The 26,153-nt window shown below is 45.0% G+C and overlaps 1 protein-coding gene across 1 annotated transcript in view; it reads left to right on the top strand.

Annotated features, from left to right (window-relative positions):
- Positions 1 to 1,277: 1,277 nt before the first annotated feature.
- The window catches only part of LRGUK (leucine rich repeats and guanylate kinase domain containing), a 48,966-nt gene continuing 24,090 nt past the window's right edge, over positions 1,278 to 26,153 (top strand). Inside the window, exons 1-10 of the mRNA XM_075276270.1 lie at positions 1,278 to 1,523; positions 5,998 to 6,105; positions 15,802 to 15,883; positions 17,627 to 17,727; positions 17,928 to 18,009; positions 19,311 to 19,435; positions 21,593 to 21,736; positions 22,917 to 22,997; positions 23,428 to 23,514; positions 24,500 to 24,606. Coding sequence (XP_075132371.1) covers positions 1,353 to 1,523; positions 5,998 to 6,105; positions 15,802 to 15,883; positions 17,627 to 17,727; positions 17,928 to 18,009; positions 19,311 to 19,435; positions 21,593 to 21,736; positions 22,917 to 22,997; positions 23,428 to 23,514; positions 24,500 to 24,606 — 1,088 coding nt within the window. The 5' untranslated portion in view covers positions 1,278 to 1,352. The remainder of the gene's footprint in view (positions 1,524 to 5,997; positions 6,106 to 15,801; positions 15,884 to 17,626; positions 17,728 to 17,927; positions 18,010 to 19,310; positions 19,436 to 21,592; positions 21,737 to 22,916; positions 22,998 to 23,427; positions 23,515 to 24,499; positions 24,607 to 26,153) is intronic.

The following is a 26,153-nucleotide window of genomic DNA, read 5'->3' as shown; positions in this document are numbered from 1 at the left end:
CCACCCCCCCATCTGCCCCAGTGTCATGCTGTTCCCCCCTCCCCTTCATTTGCCCCCCAGTTTCATTGGGCCCCCTCCATCTTTGTCCCCAGTTTCATGCCGTTCTCTACCCACCACCTTCATGTTCTCCAGTGTCATGCCGTTCCCCCCCTCCCCTTCATTTGCCCCCCAGTTTCATGGGCCCCCTTCATTATGTTCCACCTTTATATTTAATACAAAACAAACACTTACACTCACCTTCCATCGTTCCCCCGACGCTCCTCTCTCCAGTCACATACACGATTAAAGCAGGAGCTGTGAGTTCAGCTCCTGCTTAGCTGCGGCCCGGCTTGCGTGTGTATGCGTGATGACGTCATCGCGCCTACACACGCAAGCCGGGCCGGAGCTTTAAAGTAGGAGCTGAACTCACAGCTCCTGCTTTAATCGCGTATGTATTCCAGCTCATCGGCGGACGGACGCCGATGAGCTGAAATCGTGACAGGCAAGTGCCGGGGGGCCCCCAGAGGCTCTGTGGGCCCCGGCATTTGCCCGACTATGCCGTGCGCTGACGCCGGCCCTGAATGGGGGTGCAGGCTGTATGTGAGCAAGAGGAGGGAATGGGGGTGCAGGCTGTATGTGAGCAAGAGGGAGGGAATGGGGGTGCAGGCTGTGTGAGCAAGATGGGTACTTGGGTGTACAGGATATGTGTGAAAAAGAGGGTGAGTGGCGGTGCAGGCTGTAAGTGAGAAAGAGGAGGGAATGGGGGATACAGGCAGTGTGTGATCAAGAGGGTGACATGGGAGTGCAGGTTGTGCATGAGCAGGATGATTATGTGGAGGTTGCAGGCTGTGAGCAAGAAAAGGGAATGTGGGGTGCAGGCCGTGAGTGAGCAAGATGCGTACTTGCACCCACCATTCCCCCCACCATGCTGTCCCTTCTCTCCATCTTACCTTCCAGTCTCCATTCCTGTACAACTCGGCTCTGTCCTGAATAGCTCCGCCCACACAGGAGTCTGATCACATGGTTACGACGTCATCAGAGATCCTTTAGCCCACTAGGATTTAGCATGTACCGGAGAAGCCAAAGTCCCAGCAGGACATACAAGGACATGTGCCTGAGTGCAGCTGCTGGCCATGCGCCAGTCAGTCATACACCCTGCATCCCTATGTATGTCGCACGCGTTACATCGCACCTATGACACCACACTATAAACTCCAGAAGGCAGAATCCCTCCCAACATGCATCGCTCTAGAGACACGCCAAAACTTCTGGTCGCTTAGTAACCAGTGTGTACACAACATGGCGGCTGACACTTGAGCATCCAGTATCCCAGCAGCACTTTATAATAAACGCTGCCTGTACAGGAGAGGAACATGGCGGTGGCCGTGCTCAGCCCCGGGTTTCAGGAAGACTTCACCTATACGGAGACTGAGCGGCGGGAGCGGAGTGCTGGCAGCTGGGGGACTCCCTGTCCTGACTACCTCGGGGACCCCGGGGAATCTGACAGTGACAGCAGCGAGCAGGAGGAGGAGGACAAGATGGAGGTAAGACGCTATCTGTGCTGTACGGCTAGAGAACTAACTATGCATACTATTACCGGCCATCCTCATTGCATTCGGGAACTACAAGTCCCAGCATGGAGGACATACTGGCAGCTGTAGTTCTCCAGCAGCTGCAGAGACATTGTTGTAGACTGTGGTATACTGTGTAAACATTCCTTGACATGGCCACTCTGATCTTAAGACTTTATGTTGGCTTGACTGCCATTTGTTATAAGTATAGAGAACTGACCTGTCCATGATCTGATGTCCTCACCATAGACCTGTCCTGTGACACAGCCTCTGTCCGCCCAATACCACAGTTGTATAGAGTAGGACAATTATCATTGGGGTCTTACACCCAGCACTACCACCAGGGCTGTTTTTAGACAAAATAGGGCCCTGGGCAAAATTAAAAGTGGGACCCCAAATCTTACATCTTATATTCAATCATTTCACAAGTAAGCACTGCATTTCCAGCAGCATTGATAAAATCTTAAAAGATTAAGGAAAAAAAATTGTAAACATATATATATATAATTGTGAAACCACCATGTGTGCACCACTATGTGTGTACCGCTATACTGGGGGGAAATCTTACCACTATACAGACATTTACCAGACAAAACACATCATATAAAGACTATTAATACCTCTATACTAGCCCCAGGTAGCACAACACCTCCACATGGTGACTACCTCCATGAGGTATTCGTGCACTGCACAGACGACTATCCTAACAAGCATCAGATCAAGTAAAGGTCCCTTTTCTGGACATTTTTTTTTTTAATAAATATATACTGATATCTATTCACAGGACAGGTCATCAGTATGGAATCTGTCAGGGTTTGACACCCGAACCCCACACAGATCAGCTGTATTAGCAGCTTCTGGGTCCTAGACACTGTTTGTGGACAGGATGCCGCACCAATCCTATTTAAGCAATAGGAGTGGTGATTAGAGATGAGCGAACACTGTTCAGATCAGCCGATCCGAACAGTACGCTCCCATAGAAATAAATGGAAGCACCTGTGACGCCAGCCGGCCGCCGGAAAAGTCAGCATCACAGGTGCTTCCATTCATTTCTATGGGAGCGTGCTGTTCAGATCGGCTGATCCGAACAGTGTTCGCTCATCTCTAGTGGTGATGCAATTACCCAAAACCACCACTATACAGTGTATGGCGCTGCTGTGCAACTCCTATTACTTGAATAGTAAGGGCTATTTTACACGTAAAAACCTCCTGGCTTACTTTGTTCCTGAAAAAAAAACGCTTCCTAATTAGCAAGCGGTTTTTTGACCTTGAGGCATTTTTTGGAACTTTTTCTGGAGCAGTTTTTGGTAAAAACTGCTTCAGAAAACGCCAGGCGTTTTCCCTTCCCCTAAAGTGAATGGACTGTAAAAAAAAACAACAAAAACCCGCTAGGCGTTTTCAGTCGCAGTTTTTTGCAAAAAAAAAAAAAAAAAAGCTAGGCTTTTTTGCAAAAAAACACTAGGCGTTTTTCGCCTCCCATTCACTTCTATTGCTTTCCTCAGGCGGAATCCGCATATAGAAAGGTCATGTCGCTTCTTTTTTCTGCTAGCAGAAAAAAAAAGCTAGCAGTCTCCATAGACCACCATTGTATAGAGGCAGATTTTGAGGCAAAATCTGCCTCATTGTCCCCATGTGAACTAGCCCTAACGGTGCTGCATCCTGTCCATCACCAGCTATCAGCACCCAGACCCTGCTAGGACAATCGACCCAACAGATTACATACCAATGTCCTATCATGTGGACAGGTCATCAGTATCAAAAATCAATTTGCGTCTAAAAACTCCTTTAAAATAGTGATTTAATAATAACTCGCATATTAGGTCGCATATTAACACACTAGCACTTAGCTTTAAAAACCCACTGAAATGAATGGGTTTTAAAGCTGACCACCGGCAAGACATCTCCTGTCCAGTTTCCCTGGGACGGACATTTAGGACGGAAACCTCTGGGTGGATAGCGGCAGTAGTGTGAATGCCTTCTAATAGTTCCTACAGCTTCACTAATATAAGGCCATATTATTAATAATAACCTCCGAACCTCCGACTAGCCTTATTAATAATAGTTCCTCCAAATTATATACTTATATTATATATACATATATATGTAATAGATCCTCGATCCTTCTTAATATTAGTCCTTCCTCTTATATATAACCCCCCTTATTAATAGTATCTCCCCAACTATTCCTATTAGTTCCTCCTTATAAATCCCCCTATATAATAGTTCCCATAGACTTATTAATATTAGGACCTCCTTATAAATAGCCCCCTTATTAACAAGGATAAGTTTCCATAAGTCCAGGGTAAATATTATTAGGGGGGCTATTTATAAGGAGGAGCTATAAAAAAAAAGTAGGGGAACTATTACCCTCCCCCATTAATAATAGCTCCCCCACTACATTTACTATTAATAGTTTCTTTATATAATTCACCCCTTATATAATAGATCTCCCAGTCATACTGGACAATGCGACGTGTCATAAAGCTCACAGTGTACGTTCGTGGTTCGGGGAGCACCAGGATGAGTTTACCGTACTCCCTTGGCCAGCAAATTCCCCGGACTTGAACCCAATCGAGAATCTGTGGGTCCACCTCGATCAGGCTGTTTGCGCCATGGATGCTCAATTGTGTAACCTAGTGCAGCTGGCCATGGCACTGGAGTTGGCATGGCTCAACATCCCAGTAAACATCATCACAACATCCCCTCTCTTCCTGCGAAAGGTGGTTATTCTGGATTTTGACAGGTGATCACATTAATGTGACTGGACTGTGTAGTATAGCTCAGCTCCCACTTACTCATTGCTAAGCTGCAATATCGTGACACCGCCAGTACACAGTGTAGGGAGCTCTCAGCTGCTCTACACACTCTGCTGACAATGGCTGATTGTGGGGGTTCCAGGTGTAATGAACATGGTCGCAGCGGGTGAAATGTGACTGGGACCAGAGTGATAGCGGGGTTACAGTCAACTGGAGATGACCATGTAGCCTGCAGCCATTGTGAAAACGGTCAGAATAAGACTAATGAAAACCTGTCCAGTGTCTCCATTAGGATCACAATACATCTGCACTCATCTGCCTGTAGTTCAGTACCTCCACAAGCAGTAGAGAGGAGCCCTGATCTCTGCTGCCACTTCTGTATTGTGATCCTAGTGTAGATAGTAGTTGGGTTATCATCAGACTTGCCCTGACTGTCGCTATGTAGTGGAGTAAGGATTGAAAATTCTCCGCTGGCTGTGGGTCCCTTATCCAACCCCCCTTTCCCCTCTTCCTTAGCAACTAAAGTTAACTTTGTTAAAACTTTTAAAGGACTATTCCAGTTCCTTCTTATTGGTGACCTATCTTCCGGATAGGTAATCAATATAAGATAAGTGGAGGTGCCACACCCAGAACCCATGCAAATCATCTGTTTGAAGGGGCTATGGCATTTATGCAAGTATTGTGATGCCTTCTCTTTTTACCTCACATGCCGTTTTATAGTGGATATATAAAGTAATTACAGCCTTGTCCCATAGAAGTGAATGGGATAAGGCTATATCACATGGACGCCTTAAAACAGATGGCGTACATTGTACACAAAGGGTTGCGACATGAGTAATACAGATCCTTCATAAAGCTGATCAGCAGGAGTTACTAATGTCAGACTCATGCTGATGTCTTATTGATGACCTACCACATTTTAGCTATTAGGCCCTATGAAAAAAGACAAACTCTACCTTTTAAAAAAGAAAAAAAGAGAGAGCGGAACCATGCTAGGGACAACAATTTAAATAAATACCATGCTGGGGACCAGTGATAATGGGTAATCGGAACAAGAGGAAAAGAATGCTGAGGACAAGATTTAGAAAGATGCCAAGAAAGGGTTGGGGCACCTATGCTTATGTGTGGCTTGGTAACTTACATAGTATACAGACAGTATACAGTACCATGGTTGTTCTATTAGTCCCTGCCTAGGCCTAATTCTGTGTAATATGCTGAAGTATAAAATACATGATTTTTGTCTCTTTCATCATTATTAGGGGGTTTGGGGGACTATATACTGTATGGTCCATTAGACACTGTAATCTGCAGTATACCTTTTTCTTTGAGAGGGCCAGCCCTATAAAGACCGTTTGTGAATTCTTTGACACTAATGTAAATGTTTGTTCACCCTTGTAACAGAAACAAGCGTGATAGAAAATGGTGTCTGTCATGTTGTTTACATTAGTGTCAGTGGGAACGGACTCAGTCTGTGACCGGTCTCTGCAACAGTTTAATGTCCGTTGCTGTCATTCTTTGGCGGAAGACAGCAATGGATATTAACAACGGTAGTGAGAACCCAACCTTAGGATAAGGTTGTTATTGTTTTTGAAAATGGTTTTATATTAAATTTTTATCAGCTATGTTTACTAAAATATGGAAGCAAAGTGTCTATTCCTTCTCAAATATGACTTTGCTTATGTTCTCTTAAGGAGCAATTTGATGGTGTGCTGAATGAGGAAATGATTTCTGAAGGACTCTCTGGTTTTGGTCGTTCAGCTCCTGGAAGTGAACAAGTCTATTTGCATTTGAACCTGTCAGTAAGTAGTAAATGTATTGATTCCCATCATAGCATATGCATAAACATGTTATTGACGAAAGGAAGGCAATATAGTTTTTCTTGTTGGGAAAAAGAAAGCTATGTAACTAGTACCACCTTTAGGAAGGTATGTTCACATAAATCAATGCAAGGTTTGCAAAGAAGCTTTAACATATCACTTAGGGACTTAGGGCTAGTTCACACGTGAACTGCCCGCGCGAGTTTTGACACCAAGAGAGACGCGGCGAGCTGTGTGTCTCTCTGGTCAAAACCCGCCTGCTGCGACCATCACAGTCGCGGCTTTCCCCTCCGCTGTCGGCTCAAATGAATGAGCCGACATAGGAGGGTGCTGCCGGGGGCGGAAGCCGCGCGGCTCAGCCCACGCGGCTTCCGCCTGAAGAAAGGACATGTCGCTTCTTTTCTCCGCTAGTAGCAGCCTGCCGCTAGCGAAGAAAAGAAGCCTGGCGGTCTGCATAGACCACCATTGTAAAGGGGAGGTTTTTGACACGAAATCCGCTGTCAAAAACCTCCCCTTTGCTCACGTGTGAACGAGCCCTTAGGATATAACTTAAATGGGGCTCTATCATTGGGAAAAGTCATTTTTAGCTAAGCACATATCTGCATAGCCTTTAGAAAGTCTATTCCACACCTACCTTTTGTATGTAAATTGCCTCAGTACTTTTTGAATAAGTCAGTTTTTATTCATATGCTAATTAGACTCCACCATGCAGTCCGGAAGTGTCTGTGAGCACTGTCTGCTATTCGCAGGAGAGCAGAGAGAGTCATCAGCACAGCAGCCTCTGTTGTGCATACACATGGAGAATAGCAGAGAGGAGTGCACAGTGAGACTTCTGGTGAATGGAGAAGCCTAATTAGCATATGAATAAAAATGGACTTATTCAAAAACTGCTGAGTCAATTTACATACTAAAGGTAGGTGTGGAATAGCCTTTCTAAAGGCTATGCAAGTATGTGCTTAGCTAAAAATGACTTTTCCCAATGATGGAGCCCCTTTAAACCAGGTACTAAACTACAGACTGTAAGATACCAGGTCAGTAAAAGTTGTGGTTGAGTGTTTCTTCCCTTACAGTCAGATGCCAAAAATGTTAATAGTGATTCAAATAATACTAGTGTCCTATTGTATTTCCACCACAGTAATAGGACTCCCTAAAGAGGAGTGTTGCAGCTCCTACTCTTGTCTAGCTCTTCACTTGATACACCTTCTTTGAGTAGCAGATAGCTTAGTAAAGCAATGCTGACTTACTGGCACTCAAAAGATGTAGTTAAAGGCTGATGCATACCACCCTACTTCAAGGCAAATGTGCAGTGTTTTTGCCTCTGTTGAAGAAAAATGGGGTCCCATGACTACTTTTACTATATGCACTAGTAGCTGAAGACATAAGCCTTTCCCTGCCATGATTTGAGGTTGAGAATCTTGTAAGCCGGGAAATCAAATGGCTGACATCTTCTAGGATGCCTGTCAGTTGCAAATATTCGGGCACCCTTTTGTTTTTTTCTAGATGAAGCATATTTCTACAGCATGGCATCCTCAATACCAGGCATGTCAAACTCAGGGTACCCTGAGGGCCACATGAGTAACAAGAGGTTGTTGCGAGGGCCGCACACAGCAGCTAATGTCACACATGTATTTTAACAGCAGTCATGAAAACAATATATGAAGTAGTAATATGTAACAGCAACATATATTTAACAAAAATACAGCAATTAAAAACTAAACATTTATTTGTTATCCTTTTTTTCAATCTTTTTTAGATAAGTGGTGATCAGTCAGCCTTGTTCTCTGAGATTTTGTTAGTTTCATAAAAGAAAATTATCTGTTTACATATACACCCTTCATCTGCCCCAGTTTCATGTCCCCCCTCCATCTCTGCCCCCAGTTTCATGTCCCCCCCCTCCATCTCTGCCCCCAGTTTCATGTCCCCCCTCCATCTCTGCCCCCAGTTTCATGTCCCCCCTCCATCTCTGCCCCCAGTTTCATGTCCCCCCTCCATCTCTGCCCCCAGTTTCATGTCCCCCCTCCATCTCTGCCCCCAGATTCATGTCCCCCATCTCTGCCCCCAGACTCATGTCCCCTCCATCTCTGCCCCCAGATTCATGTCCCTCCATCTCTGCCCCCAGATTCATGTCCCTCCATCTCTGCCCCCAGATTCATGTCCCTCCATCTCTGCCCCCAGATTCATGTCCCCCATCTCTGCCCCCAGATTCATGTCCCCCATCTCTTCCCCCAGATTCATGTCCCCCATCTCTGCCCCCAGATTCATGTCCCTCCATCTCTGCCCCCAGATTCATGTCCCTCCATCTCTGCCCCCAGATTCATGTCCCCCCATCTCTGCCCCCAGTGTCATGCCGTCCTCTCCATCTCTGCCCCCAGTTTCATGTCCCCCCTCCATCTCTGCCCCCAGTTTCATGTCCCCTCCATCTCTGCCCCCAGACTCATGTCCCTTCCATCTCTGCCCCCCAGATTCATGTCCCCCCATCTCTGCCCCCAGATTCATGTCCCCCCATCTCTGCCCCCAGATTCATGTCCCCCCCATCTCTGCCCCCAGATTCATGTCCCCCCCATCTCTGCCCCCAGATTCATGTCCCCCCATCTCTGCCCCCCAGATTCATGTCCCCCCATCTCTGCCCCCAGATTCATGTCCCCCCCATCTCTGCCCCCAGATTCATGTCCCCCCATCTCTGCCCCCAGATTCATGTCCCCTCCATCTCTGCCCCCAGATTCATGTCCCCTCCATCTCTGCCCCCAGATTCATGTCCTCTCCATCCCTGCTCCCAGTATCATGCCCCCCATCTCTGCCCCAAGATTCATGTCCCTCCATCTCTGCCCCCAGATTCATGTCCTCTCCATCCCTGCTCCCAGTATCATGCCCCCCATCTCTGCCCCCAGATTCATGTCCCCCATCTCTGCCCCCAGATTCATGTCCCTCCATCTCTGCCCCCAGATTCATGTCCCCCCATCTCTGCCCCAGTGTCATGCCGTCCTCTCCATCTCTGCCCCCAGTGTCATGCTGTCCTCTCCATCTCTGCCCCCAGTTTCATGTCCCCCCTCCATCTCTGCCCCCAGTTTCATGTCCCCTCCATCTCTGCCCCCAGACTCATGTCCCTTCCATCTCTGCCCCCCAGATTCATATCCCCCATCTCTGCCCCCCAGATTCATATCCCCCATCTCTGCCCCCAGATTCATGTCCCCCATCTCTGCCCCCAGATTCATGTCCCTCCATCTCTGCCCCCAGATTCATGTCCCCCCATCTCTGCCCCCAGTGTCATGCCGTCCTCTCCATCTCTGCCCCCAGTGTCATGCCGTCCTCTCCATCTCTGCCCCCAGTTTCATGTCCCCCCTCCATCTCTGCCCCCAGTTTCATGTCCCTTCCATCTCTGCCCCCAGACTCATGTCCCTTCCATCTCTGCCCCCCAGATTCATGTCCCCCCATCTCTGCCCCCAGATTCATGTCCCCCCCATCTCTGCCCCCAGATTCATGTCCCCCCCATCTCTGCCCCCCATATTCATGTCCCCCCATCTCTGCCCCCCAGATTCATGTCCCCCCATCTCTGCCCCCAGATTCATGTCCCCCCCATCTCTGCCCCCAGATTCATGTCCCTCCATCTCTGCCCCCAGATTCATGTCCTCTCCATCCCTGCTCCCAGTATCATGCCCCCCATCTCTGCCCCAAGATTCATGTCCCTCCATCTCTGCCCCAAGATTCATGTCCCTCCATCTCTGCCCCCAGAGTCATGTCCTCTCCATCCCTGCTCCCAGTATCATGCCCCCCATCTCTGCCCCCAGATTCATGTCCCCCATCTCTGCCCCCAGATTCATGTCCCCCCATCTCTGCCCCAGTGTCATGCCGTCCTCTCCATCTCTGCCCCCAGTGTCATGCTGTCCTCTCCATCTCTGCCCCCAGTTTCATGTCCCCCCTCCATCTCTGCCCCCAGTTTCATGTCCCCTCCATCTCTGCCCCCAGACTCATGTCCCTTCCATCTCTGCCCCCCAGATTCATATCCCCCATCTCTGCCCCCCAGATTCATGTCCCCCATCTCTGCCCCCAGATTCATGTCCCCTCCATCTCTGCCCCCAGATTCATGTCCCCTCCATCTCTGCCCCCAGATTCATGTCCCCTCCATCTCTGCCCCCAGATTCATGTCCCCTACATCTCTGCCCCCAGATTCATGTCCCCTCCATCTCTGCCCCTAGATTCATGTCCCTCCATCTCTGCCCCCAGATTCATGTCCCTCCATCTCTGCCCCAGTATCATGCCCCCCATCTCTGCCCCCAGATTCATGTCCCCCCATCTCTGCCCCCAGATTCATGTCCCCTCCATCTCTGCCCCCAGATTCATGTCCCCTCCATCTCTGCCCCCAGATTCATGTCCCCTCCATCTCTGCCCCCAGATTCATGTCCCCTCCATCTCTGCCCCCAGATTCATGTCCCTTCCATCTCTGCCCCCAGATTCATGTCCCTCCATCTCTGCCCCCAGATTCATGTCCCTCCATCTCTGCCCCCAGATTCATGTCCCCCCATCTCTGCCCCCAGATTCATGTCCCCCCATCTCTGCCCCCAGATTCATGTCCCCCCATCTCTGCCCCCAGATTCATGTCCCTCCATCTCTGCCCCCAGATTCATGTCCCTTCCATCTCTGCCCCCAGATTCATGTCCCTCCATCTCTGCCCCCAGATTCATGTCTCCATCTCTGCCCCCAGATTCATGTCCCCTCCATCTCTGCCCCCAGATTCATGTCCCCTCCATCTCTGCCCCCAGATTCATGTCCCCTCCATCTCTGCCCCCAGATTCATGTCCCCCCATCTCTGCCCCCAGATTCATGTCCCTCCATCTCTGCCCCCAGTATCATGCCCCCCATCTCTGCCCCCAGATTCATGTCCCCCCATCTCTGCCCCCAGATTCATGTCTCCATCTCTGCCCCCAGTATCATGCCCCCCATCTCTGCCCCCAGATTCATGTCCCCCCATCTCTGCCCCCAGATTCATGTCCCCCCATCTCTGCCCCCAGATTCATGTCCCTCCATCTCTGCCCCCAGATTCATGTCCTCTCCATCCCTGCTCCCAGATTCATGTCCCCCCATCTCTGCCCCCAGATTCATGTCCCCCCATCTCTGCCCCCAGATTCATGTCCCCCCATCTCTGCCCCCAGATTCATGTCCCTCCATCTCTGCCCCCAGATTCATGTCCTCTCCATCCCTGCTCCCAGTATCATGCCCCCATCTCTGCCCCCAGATTCATGTCCCCCCATCTCTGCCCCCAGATTCATGTCCCCCATCTCTTCCCCCAGATTCATGTCCCCCCATCTCTGCTACCCAGATTCATGTCCTCTCCATCCCTGCTCCCAGTATCATGTCCCCCATCTCTGCCCCCATATTCATGTCCCCCATCTCTGCCCCCAGATTCATGTCCCCCATCTCTGCCCCCCAGATTCATGTCCCCCCATCTCTGCCCCCAGATTCATGTCCCCTCCATCTCTGCCCCCAGATTCATGTCCCCTCCATCTTCCCCCAGATTCATGTCCCCTCCATCTTCCCCCAGATTCATGTCCCCTCCATCTCTGCCCCCAGATTCATGTCCCCTCCATCTCTGCCCCCAGATTCATGTCCCCTCCATCTCTGCCCCCAGATTCATGTCCCCTCCATCTCTGCCCCCAGATTCATGTCCCCTCCATCTCTGCCTCCAGATTCATGTCCCTTCCATCTCTGCCCCTAGATTCATGTCCCTCCATCTCTGCCCCCAGATTCATGTCCCTCCATCTCTGCCCCAGTATCATGCCCCCCATCTCTGCCCCCAGATTCATGTCCCCCCATCTCTGCCCCCAGATTCATGTCCCCTCCATCTTTGCCCCCAGATTCATGTCCCCTCCATCTCTGCCCCCAGATTCATGTCCCCTCCATCTTTGCCCCCAGATTCATGTCCCCTCCATCTCTGCCCCCAGATTCATGTCCCCTCCATCTCTGCCCCCAGATTCATGTCCCTTCCATCTCTGCCCCCAGATTCATGTCCCTCCATCTCTGCCCCCAGATTCATGTCCCTCCATCTCTGCCCCCAGTATCATGCCCCCCATCTCTGCCCCCAGATTCATGTCCCCCCATCTCTGCCCCCAGATTCATGTCCCCCCATCTCTGCCCCCAGATTCATGTCCCTCCATCTCTGCCCCCAGTATCATGCCCCCCATCTCTGCCCCCAGATTCATGTCCCCCCATCTCTGCCCCCAGATTCATGTCTCCATCTCTGCCCCCAGATTCATGTCCCCTCCATCTCTGCCCCCAGATTCATGTCCCCTCCATCTCTGCCCCCAGATTCATGTCCCCTCCATCTCTGCCCCCAGATTCATGTCCCTTCCATCTCTGCCCCCAGATTCATGTCCCTTCCATCTCTGCCCCCAGATTCATGTCCCCTCCATCTCTGCCCCCAGTATCATGCCCCCCATCTCTGCCCCCAGATTCATGTCCCCCCATCTCTGCCCCCAGATTCATGTCCCCCCATCTCTGCCCCCAGATTCATGTCCCTCCATCTCTGCCCCCAGATTCATGTCCCCCCATCTCTGCCCCCAGATTCATGTCCCCCCATCTCTGCCCCCAGATTCATGTCCCTCCATCTCTGCCCCCAGATTCATGTCCCCCCATCTCTGCTACCCAGATTCATGTCCTCTCCATCCCTGCTCCCAGTATCATGCCCCCCATCTCTGCCCCAAGATTCATGTCCCTCCATCTCTGCCCCCAGAGTCATGTCCTCTCCATCCCTGCTCCCAGTATCATGCCCCCCATCTCTTCCCCCAGATTCATGTCCCCCCATCTCTGCCCCCAGTGTCATGCCGTACCCTCCATCTCTTCCCCCAGTGTCATGCCGTCCCCTCCTTCATCTGCCCTCTGTTTCACGTTCCACCTCTATGTGCACACACATTAAAGAGGACCTTCTTCACAGCACAGCCAATCGCGCTGTGCTGTGAGATCCGGGAGGAATGCCCCCCTCCCTCTGCTCGCAGTACTCATCCATAGACGAGCATTATCAGGGAGTTCCTCCCCGCTCCACAGTACAGCGCGATTGGCTGTGCTGTGAAGAAGGACGTCTCTGACTGAGTGTCAGACACGCCCTTCTGACCATAGAAGAGCTACGGTACCGGACCGTAAGCTCTTCACACTGGGCCCACATCGGGAAAGCCGACAGTGCGCTGAATGCAGTGCCGCCGCACTCTCTCGTGCTAACAGTCGTAGACGCGATGTGACGTCATCACGTCACATCACGTCTACACAGCAGCGTGTAGCCGCGTGTGTATTGCACCTCTGCGGCCTGCACAAAAGTTTCAAACTTTGTCTCTAAACTTTAGAGACAAAGTTTGAGACTTTTGTGCGGGCCGCAGATATGCCTGTAAAGGGCCGCATGCGGCCCGCGGGCCGCATGTTTGACATGCCTGCTCAATACAGTAGGTAAATTCCTCATAGCTACTACATTTTTTTTTCCATTTTTATTTTGTAAAAAGAATTTTAAAAACTTTCACCATATTTTCCTTCCATTAAAGGGGCTGTGCCACTGTAGACACTTATCGCCTATCCACAGGACAGGGGATAAGTGTCCAATCACTGATAGCCTGATCGTTGGGTCCCCCAGTGATTAGGAGGATGGGGGCCCGAAAGTTCCCCTAAGGCCTACTTGTGAATGGAGCTCCATTCACTTCTATGGGGCTGCGAGTGCTGCCAGAGTTTATAGTTCTGGCAGCTCCTTAAGAGTGAATGAAGTGCCAGTCACACAAGCACAACGGCACTCAATTCACAAGGAGGCCTTTGTTCCCCTGTTCTCCTGATCCCTGGTGGACCTGGTGATTGGGTCCCCAGCTTTCAGACACATATTCCCTGTCCTCTAGATAGAGTTATAAATGTCCATAGTGGCACAACCCCTTTAAGTGTTCCATTCACAACAGTAATAGAGTGTTGCTTGTGTTTTGTGTGTGTTTGTGTTCCTCCATGTACACTAAAAAAAGTAGTTCTTTGGTGTATGTGTAATCTGTGCATTGGAATGTCTTAGCCTTTTATATAATAAAGTAACAATAAGTTCCAATAAGGCTGCAAAAGTGGGATCTCAATGGAGCTGACTGTCAAACATAAGTAATAATATCAAATCAGCTGTCAAAAGATATGGATTGTTCAATGTAACTAGAATGTGGCTTTCAGCAGGGTCATGCTACAGCATGTTCCAAGATAAAGTCCTCTGGTGACATAAGCTCTGTTCAGTAGAAAAATACATGAGGGATCATGGGGCATCTTAAACGCCTACTGCGATTGTTGTATTGAAAATAGAGGAGAATCTTTTATCCTTAATGTGCTTATTCAAGACCTCAGATATCTTCACCAAGGAATGTTTCTTCTTCCTATAGACCTAGTGTGGAATCCTAATTTCATGTACAAATCAGAAAACTAAATAAAAATTTGCTCAATTTTTTAAAGATCCAATAGTCCAGAATTATTAAAATTGTGTAACACTTAGACAGTTACAGCATCCCAGTGGACACTGCTTATATTATTTCGGTTAGATATATATTATTTTTTGTGCCACTGTGTATGTATATATTATTTTTGTATTATTTTATATGCATTTTCCCCATATTTGTATGGTTTGCGGCTATCCCTTTATTTTTTTATTTTTTTTTAATTCAACAAGTTTTATTGATTTTCAAATTTTATGGGGGTACAGAAAAAAAAGAAGGGTAGGGGTACAACACTTCAGAGAGAACCAAAGCAGGCAGTAAACAGCTATAAATATAATGATATAATAGCATAATGTATCAACAGCCTAATTTAAAACAGATTGATGCGTAGTGTGCGAGTAGTTCCTAAGTCCTCAGCTATTATGGCAATAAAGTGTTCATCAATATTGAGCAGGTATGTGGTATAAGAGAGAGCAAGGAATCTGGGAGGTAGGGGGAGGAGGGGAGGGAAGAGGAGGTAAATAAAGGGGAAGGGTGTAGCCATACTCCAACAGGTCACTAAGGCTTGAGTGGTATAGAGGGCGGGTGTTGTGTAACTCGGGTAGTCCCGAGAGGTCAGAGGTTTCGCCAAAGATATCAGGTCAGGAGGAGGAGTCGGTCATCTATTCGCGGCTTTCCCTTTATGTTATATTGACCCATTTATCGGACCCTTCTACTGTGATCTGACTCTCCTCTACTTTGAACATACTTGGTTTATCCTTGGCCATCCACTGGCCAACACTATGGGATGGCGACTGAGAATGTCCAGCAACCATTACTTTAGTGTGTGCTAGCAATGGTGCAGTTAAAACATGCTGAGAGTCCATTGCAAACCCATACTTGCCTGACACCGGTGCTCCAGTGTGTCCTAGAGCGGTCTGGTCCTGCTGCTCCATTGTCTTGTTCTGGCGGAAGACCCAGCTGTACTGTGACATGCTGCGTCCCTTCCCTTAGCCCACTGATTGGCCTCAGCGGTCATGTGACTGTTAACTGTTTAACTGCTTTTACATTGGAAGGATCGTTGTTTTACTGCCTAATAAGAAAATAATTGGGTCCACAATAGTATCTCCTAGGTACATACAGAGTATGCAGCTCTATAAAAATGGGTTACCTTGTTCTAGAGGAGGTAGAACCTAGTGTTAGTACATTTTCTAAGTTAGTTTTTTTCATGATATTTACAGTTTCCCTTTGTAACATTGTATAATTTTTCTTGCAGGAGTGTACATTACATAATATTCAGATTCTCTGTAGTTACATTCACCTACAGAAGTTGGATGTGTCTGGCAATGAAATCACTGGTATGTATCTCGGGCCACTCTAGGGTATAGAAACTAAGTCACGTACATGGATGCAGTGAAGTGAATGTGAAGTCATATGACCTCTCTGAGCATTACTGAATTATCAGATAAGGTGCTCGGATAAGGGGTAATCGTATAAAACTAATTTCAGGCTACTGCTTGGTGTAGGGAAAAATTGCATCCAGTAGATGCAAGCTATAAAAACATATGATATGAAATTCCAGTGTAGTCTGCTAGCAGCGTGTTATAGAGTACCTGAGTAGATTCAGTATAACTGGCATTGTAGCCATTGAAACATCTGCTCATTCTGAGAGTAATAGTCATGGGGGTGGTCCTACTCTGACAGTTATCCCTCCATATTTACTAACACAGGGGAGGCTGTCAGTCACTGATAGTACCACCCTCAGAATTAACAGCCATTGAATAAAATACAGGCTATACGGAATCTTTTCCCACTAAACTATATATCGGTCTACTTTCCTGCTGCTCTTTAGCATGCTTCCTGCATGACAGGTTCGCTTTAACTCTGTAAAAGTTATTTTATAATTCTCTTCTGTGAAATGGATAGGTTGTAGTTATGTTATTGGTAAAATAACCACTTCCGGACCACCCATAGACTATTTACGTCAGGAAAGTGGTTGCCTTGAGCCGGCTGTAACTTTAGCCGGAGCTCCCAGAGAGAAGGCAGGGAAGGTTTATTACCTTCCCTGCCTTCTCGATCGCTGTATACACAGTTATGTGTGCCACCATGATGGAGCTGCCCTCTGACCCGGCAGTCACGTGATCCGCCGGTGTCAGCATCTTACAAGAGCTGCTGGATCCTACAGGGCCCAGATCAGCTCTGTAAGTCTAAAGAACAGTGTAGAGGAGGCTGCATTCATCCTGCAACTGGGGCTAAACACAAAAGAAACAGTGATCAGATGTCCCCAAAGGTCAGATGTCTCCAAATAAAAAATTATAAAAAAAGGTTTAAAAAAATGTAAATAAAATAATTTAAAAAATAAAATAATGCGGCAATAAAACGCTGTTATTAAAGGTTATAGCCCCACCCCCGACGACACCATACAAAATAAAAATTACTGTAACGGACAGGAAAAACTATTTTATAAAGTTTTTCAGTAGCACTTTGTGTTATTAAATTAAAAAGAAAAGTGAAAACCAACACGATTTCCCTCCTATTTTGTTTATATTTTCCCGGATATAAAAAAAATTAAAACATATTTGAAAATAAAAACAACATAAAAATAAAGCCCTGTGTGTCCCCGAAAAAAGACGCAAAAATTAGTTGAATGAGAAATATGAGAAAAATGTGACAGCCCTCTAAACTGCACATACCAAAAAAAAAAAACTAAAATGTGTCTGGTCCTGGAGCACAGATTAGCCAGTACTGAAGTGGTTAAGCATGCTGTGCTTCTGTGTCAACCCTATCTATTAATAATCTCCAGTTATTTTACATGGGCTGGGTATTGACGAACATGTTTTATTGGGTCTGCAGTCGAAATTTTGACCACTTGTATCACAACTTTTGTTGTTCTGTCAGCAGCCAATTGAATTGTTTCTATGAGGGTTTCCTCTATTTTCCTTTGGTAATCATTGTTACAAATCTGATTCAGTATATTTGTGGTGACATAAAAGACATACCAACCATTTATAAGGATGGTATATGCATACCTAAAGAAGAATTATGACTTCTATATAAAATACAGAAAATAATTTATATGAATGCTTCCTTTTTTTCCTTAGATTTGTCTTGTGTCGGTTACATGCCATACTTGACTGAGCTAAATGCCTCAAAGAATAAGCTGAGCACATTCTTTGACTTCAACCCCCCCAAGAATCTGATGGTAAGAGCAATACAGTGCAGAAATAGTGGTTGCAGACGGTAGAAATGTAACCGTGTCACTGAGACGTGATTCTAATATTTATTACCAATTCCTACTTGTTGTGTGAGGCTTTATGTGATATATAGTGTATGTAATATATGCGTGTATATATTATTATTTCAGTATGAACATAACATATTTTTTCACCAATTTTTTTTCAGGTTGTAAACTTGTCATTCAATAATATAACAAGTATGAAGGATTTGTCAGCACACAGAGCTCTCACAACACTTATATTGAATAGTATCCTTTTTGTGAATACGCTGAATCCATTGACTTTATACAGCTGACAGAATATAAAATATCAGCTAATGAGGACCTCAGTCTTCAGAAAAGAATGCAAAAAGGCAGCGCTCACCCAAAGACACTTTATTAAACACGACGCGTTTCGGGCTCCTCAGACCCTTTATCAAGTGCAACAAATTTCCTTCTCTGTTCTTTCTTTTACTCTAGAATATAAAATATGACCTTGATACTCGCCATTACCTATAGTTTTTTATTATTGTAGTATCTCCACTCATTCTACAAATATTATGGGATTGTAATATTCTTGTCTAAGTACAAGTATGTGTTCTACTAAAATATCAAACATTACTTATCTAAATTCAAATGGCTTATCTTGGCCATATTTGGGCTGGGAAAAGCAGTTCTATGTTGGCTGCTTATATTGGGCACGACCACAGTGAACTGAGTTCAGCTTTAGGCTTGTTCACACGGTGGACAGTTTTTCCACTGTGGTTTTTTTTGGTGCGTTTAGCTGCGATGGGATGCCGGTGCAGTACATCGTCATTCCATCACAGCATTCCGCTCCTGATTAGGCCTGAATGAATGGGCCTAAACAGGAGTGTGTCTTGAGCCGCGGAATCTGTGGCAATATAGGGCATGTTGCTTTTTTTTTTAAAGTCGATGGGAGGCATTTTTGCAGACAGATTTGAACATATCCTTACGAGCCAGGCTTGGTCCTGTTAATGCAGCCTCTGCAGGGACCATTTGTTTGGCTCAAACATGGCCATGGGAAGCCAGCCTTAGTCATCTCTTCCTGTGATGGACAGATAAAAGCAATTTTGCAGAAAAACCCTGCAAACAGTATCCTGCAGTCTGGTGCTTTTCTGTCCTTTATCAGTTCGCTTAAGCCTTATTCAGAATTTTAACCCCTTCCCGACATCCGCCATAATAGTACAGCAAAGCCGAGTCTTTAAAGATAACATCTGCTTTAAAGTATTACACAACAGAGACCGAGAGTTAATGCCCACAATCAGAGGTCACGCTGATCATGGGCATTGCTCTTTTTTATATCACCCCCTGAAGTGCCTGAAAGCCCCACGGAGCCAGTCCCTCTTGGCCATGTACCTTTTCTGTTGTAGGATGACTCCTGCGCAGTGAGATTTCGGGAGCCATCCTGTTGCTCTAATAGCTGGGAGCCTTATAAAGCCTCCCAGGCTTGCCATAGGAATATACCTATTGAGGCTGGTCTGTGGCCTGAGTGCATACAGTTTACTCTCTGTACATATATGTTAATTCCTTTACCTCTTCTTTCTTACAAGATAATAACATACAGGAAATAAAAGGCTTGGAAAAATGTACCAGTTTGAAACATGTCGACTTGGCAAACAATAATATCCATACCATGAGTGGATTTGGTAACTTGCCTATCAGAGTCCTTAGCCTGGTATGTGCTATGCTTTTCATAGTTGATGATGAATAGCGTATTTCGAGAGTGAGTTGGGGAAACACGGACATGCTTTATCCTTTCTACTAACAGGAATACGAGTAACTGTAATATTAGGATAGAGTGTATGAATTGTAACAGTGTACAGAGAAAGAACGAGCAGGATTAACTAATTATTAGTAGTAATTGAAGTAGAAGATAACAATCTAATGACGTTGACGGATGGAGACAAAAGGTAATGGATGTGTAAGTGACAATAGACAGAGAGAGACACTATCTATTTATAGTGAAGAAATAAACCTGGCAGAACAAAGTAGAGGCCAAATTCACTGCCAGATTGAAGTTGTATCAGGACTAATACAATAAAGATGTGTGGAGGAGACATGTTTAGAGACTGCTATGTTTAGCGTAAAAGGAACCTGCCAAGGCTATTTGGGGCATTAAACCACCCACAGGTCTTTATGGATTGGTGGCTTAGATTCCCAAATATTCTACTCCTAATTCTATCTGTGGGCGTCTTTATATATTCAAACCATTATACTTACCAAAAGATGAGTCCTTATAGACTCAAAGCATTCATATTTGGTGCTTCTAATGCCTGTTGGGAACCGTGGGGGCTTGAGGGAAAATTCCAAATGCATCGGAATCCATGGAACAGCGCGTATTAACAGATGATTAAAAACTTGTATTGGTGGAGCTGGTGAAAGGACCTCTTTAAGGAGAAACTTTCAACAAATCCGTTCTCTTGGTACATTCCAGGGCAGAACATATTAACAGTTTAGTTATTTTTAGAGTTGAGCGAACACTATTCGAAACTGCCGTTTCGAATAGCACGCTCCCATAGGAGTGAATGGAAGCGGCCGGCACGCAGACCTTCTGCGTGCCAGCTGCGTCCATTCATTCCTATGAGTGCGTGCTATTCAAAACGGGAGTTTTGAATAGTGTTCACTCATTTCTAGTTATTTTATCTATCTTGTTCATCTGTCATTTAGTTGGTGTATGCTGTGGCTGTGGGTCAGGCAGAATGCATTACATATTAAGAGGGGATATCTCAGAACAAGATTATACTGCAAGGGCAGTTTATTTCTTCAATATTATATAGATCTGTTCTGTCTGATGTGATTTTAAATGATGCCCTTTTATTTGTAAAATAATATATGAAATGATACAAATGTCGATAGACTCTCCTGCTTCCAGGTGCAGAAATGATTTTCTGAAAAATGGTAATCTCTTGTAGTTCTAATGCTTCCTTCTCATAGGCTCAACGTCTTCACTTACTTCAGTCAATAAATATTACGCTTCTTTCTGTAATATGACCATGGACATATATCCAACTTATACTCAATATTTATTATGCAGTTTGTAGTGGGGAACAGTAATGGATACTCTAGTGCATATTCACATGCATAGATTTTTTGCATCATTTCTGCAGTTGTGAATCAGTCCCATTCAACTTTATGGTGTTATTTTGGCAGCAGGGGTATAGACTTTTGCAAGCCCCATTTGGATATATGAAACCGTTGCAGAAATGATGCAGGGAATCTTTAGTATAGATACGATGCAACCTGATGATACAGTGGTCCTGCCAAATAAAGGCCTCAATTGTCTATCTCTGTATGTCTGTCTTTATACCATGCTGCAGTTTGTATAGCCCCCCCCCCAAAAAAAAAACCAAAAAAAAAACAAAACAAACAGTTCTTAAAGTTCTATTTGCCTTTTCATTGGTTACTTAAAATGAATGATAATTTGGTACGTAAGTAGTAAAATTCAGAAAAATGAAAAGCAAATATATTACTGTGTATCAGGCAATGCAAAGAGATTTTTGAGTTTACAATATTGATGGCAGATCTTTGGAGTAGGCCATTAATATCAGATCAGTGGAGGATCAGCTCTCTCAGCACCTGTACCAGTTAGCTGCAAGTTCTTTGCCAAGTATTGTGGACTCTTCAGTGTTTATATTGGTGCATCTGCCTGCAAGCTGTCTACTAGTAGCAGGGTATTGCACCCCATTTCCTGAAAAAAAACCCTTTTTATCAGAGCAGAATTCTAATGTTTCACTATATAACAATATTGAGGTTTAGTTTTATATTCTCCATTATAGAAGTATGTTGCTAAAAATAATTACAATATGTTATTTTATTTTAATTATTGTGCAAGGCTTCAAACCAAATCAGGAACATCACTGGCATAGAAAATCTTAAATTATTGCAAACACTGGACCTCTCCTCTAACCAGATCGCTAGTCTAGAAGGTCTGGAAGGTTTGGAATTTTTGCAAAGTCTCAATCTCCAAGATAATGAGGTAATGGACACTTCTAACGTTTGTGGGGTGTTTTATTTTTCTTTTTAAGGGAGCGTTCACACTACCATCAGTGTCCGCTCCTAGTGTCCACTCCAAATCTGTCACGGACACTAGGAGCGGACACTAGCTGTGTCCGTGACACCGGTCATTCACTTGAATGGGCATCGGGTGTGTTCTTTTGCACTCCGTGCCCGTCCTTCCCTGTCCGCAAGAGAAGATGTCCGACTTCTCAAGCGGACAGAGGAACCCTGCATGCAGGGTTTTTCTGTCCGCTTGAGAAGTCGGACATCTTCTCTTGCGGACAGGGAAGGACGGGCACGGAGTGCAAAAGAACGCACCCGATGCCCATTCAAGTGAATGACCGGTGTCACGGACACAGCTAGTGTCCGCTCCTAGTGTCCGTGACAGATTTGGAGCGGACACTAGGAGCGGACACCGACGGTAGTGTGAACGCCCCCTTAGGTAACTTCTGCGTGAAAATTATTAGTAGATCAGAACCTTGTTTGTAATATTAGTCTGTTTTAGGACCAGGGGACCTTATGGTAGGCCTTCCTCTAATACAGCCTCAGTAACTTAATATAGGCTGATGAAGGATATAGCAATCAGAATGGGAAGGGGGTATGGGTGTAGACAGAGAAAGACACAAAAAGCCAAAACGTGTGACCCCAGCCTTGGAGTTCACATTGTTTCCTCCCACAATTCAGAAACTTCTTGTAGATTAGTTGGTTTCTCATTAAAGTCAGCCCTAGCCTACTCTCTTGTTTTATGTGAATGCACCCTCTAAATACCAATATGTTATGTGCTATATAAGATACAGTATATTTATTCTTCCAGGCGCATGTAGTGAACACCTGCGTGCCCTGCTGTAGAATTTCAGTTTCGACTATTCACACATTAGCAATTCTGATTGAATAGTGTACAATTAGTAATATATCCATTATCCAATAGCAGTACTAGACAAGATGACATGGATCCAAAATAATATTAATATATAATAATTATATGAATTAATTGTCAGCAGGTTCACATTGATTGAGCTGACTGTCAATATACAGTACATTCCATCAATATAAGAAATTGCAATATAAACAAATACTTAAACCAGAAGCAGAAGTCAAGATGGTAGTGACAAGTCAAACAGTAACAGTTTGTGCTTATTCTTACAATGTTTCATTTACAGATTTGTCAGATAAGCGAAATTGCTTTTATTGAAGACCTACCATTACTGCATATACTAAATCTTCTCAAAAATCCAGTTCAGGTAAGTGGTGACGCCTCTCCTGGGTTGTATATTTTAATAAATACATATGTAGCAGAGTTATCCGGAACTTCTGTAATTGGTTAAACTGCTACAGTGTAATATCTAATCATAGAAAGCAAGCATTTCTGTAAAACCTATAAACATCTTAAGTTTGGATTTGTAGGAGATATATGATAGAGAAGACGTGATGCACCACAAATACAAAGCTATGCATACATTACATACGGCATTCATTCATGCCATTTGTGGTAAACATGGTGATACCAGCAGTTGCAGTGATTTTGCAGGTCATTTTTATTGACTTTCTATAATCTGAAATATATTTGCATTATACTTGCTGCTCTACACTGTACTGTGTGAATATTATGTCTATAGTACAAAAGTATTGTACATTGATTTTTCCATTAAGTACCGTATGTTGTTTTTTTAGGAGCAAGCTGAGTATTGGCTGTCAGTGCTGTTTATGCTGCCGAGATTAAGTGAACTGGATGAGAAGAAGATCAGAGTTGAAGAGAAGGTATTTATCTCAACACCTGCTTTCCTCCAATTAATAAACATCTTCCCTAAGCAATCAGTGTTGCCTAGTAATTGCATTGGTGATGCAGAGAGGAAAATATAGTTAATCCCAAAGGAATGACATGATCTGAGAAAGACATCTCTGTACAGTATGCGTCTTGAATAAACACAAAGTCCTCTAAGTGTGCAATCCTTTTTAGAAAAAATAATGCTATAAAAGCATGAAAATGCATTCAAAGTGTTCACAAACTGTACTTATAAAAGACAATAGAAGGGCAGTGTGCATATCGCCAATAAATCACTGATAAATTAAATTTTACAGTTTGGACCTTCCTCAGAAAAAGTGGTGTAGTATAAATGATGTGGTGTATCAGGTTAGTAGGCATTGCTGTTTCAGCATGCAAACATAATGCCTTTGTCACGTATAGCCGATGACTGTGTGGGAAGCTGTTCTATGTTTTTATTTTTTGTCTCCTCTGCTGACATGTCTGGTTTGGTTAGTACATTATTCCCATAAAATAACAATTCTGGATCATTTTTTCTCATGAATCTGCTCTGCCCATTTCTCTGGTATTTCTCGTAAAATTAATAAATAAATTGACAAGCAGGTGTTTCCTTACAACTTGTTCTAGTAAGGTGTCCATACATGGCCTCGTACTGTCTGCACTTATGGGACAATGTCAAAGTGTGATGGAAACATGCTCTCAAATGTAGAATATCTGCACAGAATATCTGTACCAACAAGCACAAGTCTTGGTGCTGATTTTCACATGTTATTCAGTTTATGATATTGACATTCTGTGAATTTTAAAATTTATATCATGGGCCTGTCATGTTAGTGAAGGTTTTGCTTTTTTCTTTTAATAGTGTAGGATGTGAATTTATTATGTACCTTACAAGAAAGCAGATTAATTTCCTTATTGTTTTAACTTTTTCTAACATTGTTGAACCATCTGTTGAACCTAATATCTGCTCTGTGTTACTAGGTGGCAGCAGTGAATAAGTATAACCCTCCTCCAGAGGTAATTGCTGCCCGAGATCATATGGCCAATGTTATGTACGGCATGATTCAGCCACAGAAGATCTTTGACAGGTAATCTCTGCACATTCTAGACCTAGACGTTAATCTTTGATGTTCAACAATAAAAGAAAACCTATATCTTCTCATTTATGCGTATATAAACATATAACATGAGTTAGGAGAAGCATGTTATCTCACCAAGACTGCCATATCAGCCAGGGAGACTTAGAAGCCATGCATGCTCCTTTAGGAATTTAGGGAAAATTCTATAAAAAGGTAAATTGTGCTTCTAGCACTGCTTTTTGCAAAGTAGCAACCACATATGTACATGTATGATCTACAAAGAAGTCTTGTAACAACTTGGGATTTAAGCCAAACCAGAAAATTTCTTGTAAAAGGAAAAAAAACATACATTTGCATACATCTGTTTCAATGTGTAAATCTTTCCAAGAATTCTGCAGGTAGCAGACATGGCCTGTAAAGGTAAGTTCACATGCCCGAAAGTGAAGAGGATCACTTTCCGCCGCCGTCTTTTTCATGCAGCTAGCTGCAACGGATGCTGTTGCAGTGCATCGAGATGTTGTTCCAGTGTATTGGCATTCTGTCACGGTATCTCGCTCCTGATTGAGCCTGAATTTATGGGCCTAAGCAGCAGGTTGTCTCGAGCCACGGACGCCGTGGCTTACTCAGTCGCAGAATCCCCGTGGAAATAGGGCATGTCACATTTTTTTTCACCCTAGTGAAAAAACTCCCATTGAATTGAATGGGAGGCGTTTTTGCAGGCAGATTTTGAGGCGTATTCTGCATCAAAATCCACTTGCAAAAAACTCTGTGTGAACTTACCCTTAGTCTCTCTGATATCTCTTTTTTTTTTTTTTTTTTTTAATTCTTTATTTATAACAAAACAAAGGATACAGAACAACAAGGCGAGATCCACCAAACAAAGAGGGGTCCAATATATACAAAGCAGAACAGAACTAAATGTGATAATAAAAAACAAAACAATATCAGGCCAAATGCAATGAAACAGCACAATCAGTCAGACAAAAAGGAAGGAAAAGAAAATCGGGAAGAGAAAAAAGAAAGAAGAAAAAAAAAAGGGGGGGGGGAAGCGACTCCGGACCCAGACATGGGAACCAGGCAGTCCAAACAACAACCACTCAGCAGGTTGCGATAAAGTTGAGTGCCCTGGAAAACAATCCAGGGAGTCCAAGCCCCCAAAAAGGCGTCGCACACGTTCTTCCAGGACTCCGCGAGGTCCTCTAAGCAATGGAAGTCGTCCACCTTGAGAATCCAGTGGCAAAGAGAGGGCGAGCAAGACAATTTCCAGAGCGCCAAGATACAAGCCCTAGTAGAAGTAATTGTGTGGCGCATCGGGCATTGGTTTTCTTGCTCCAGAGCAGGCAGAGCAGAAAAGCAGAGGGGACCACTTCTCTGGGGTATTAAGCCCATTAGAGTAAATGGAAGAGAACACCAGGGAATCCATCGCCTGGAGCTGGAGATCTGTGAGGGAGAGTAAGAATAGAGAAAGAAAGAAAAAAAGAAAGAGAAGAAAAAAAAAGGGGGGAGGGAGAGACAAGAAGAAAAAGCAGACAGAAACAATTAAACAAAACAAGCAA

The sequence above is a fragment of the Leptodactylus fuscus genome, chromosome 5, assembly GCF_031893055.1.
Source record: "Leptodactylus fuscus isolate aLepFus1 chromosome 5, aLepFus1.hap2, whole genome shotgun sequence".
NCBI classification, from domain to species: Eukaryota; Metazoa; Chordata; class Amphibia; order Anura; family Leptodactylidae; genus Leptodactylus; species Leptodactylus fuscus.
Note: the sequence above shows the minus strand (reverse complement) of the source record. Positions and strands in the feature narration are given on the sequence as shown.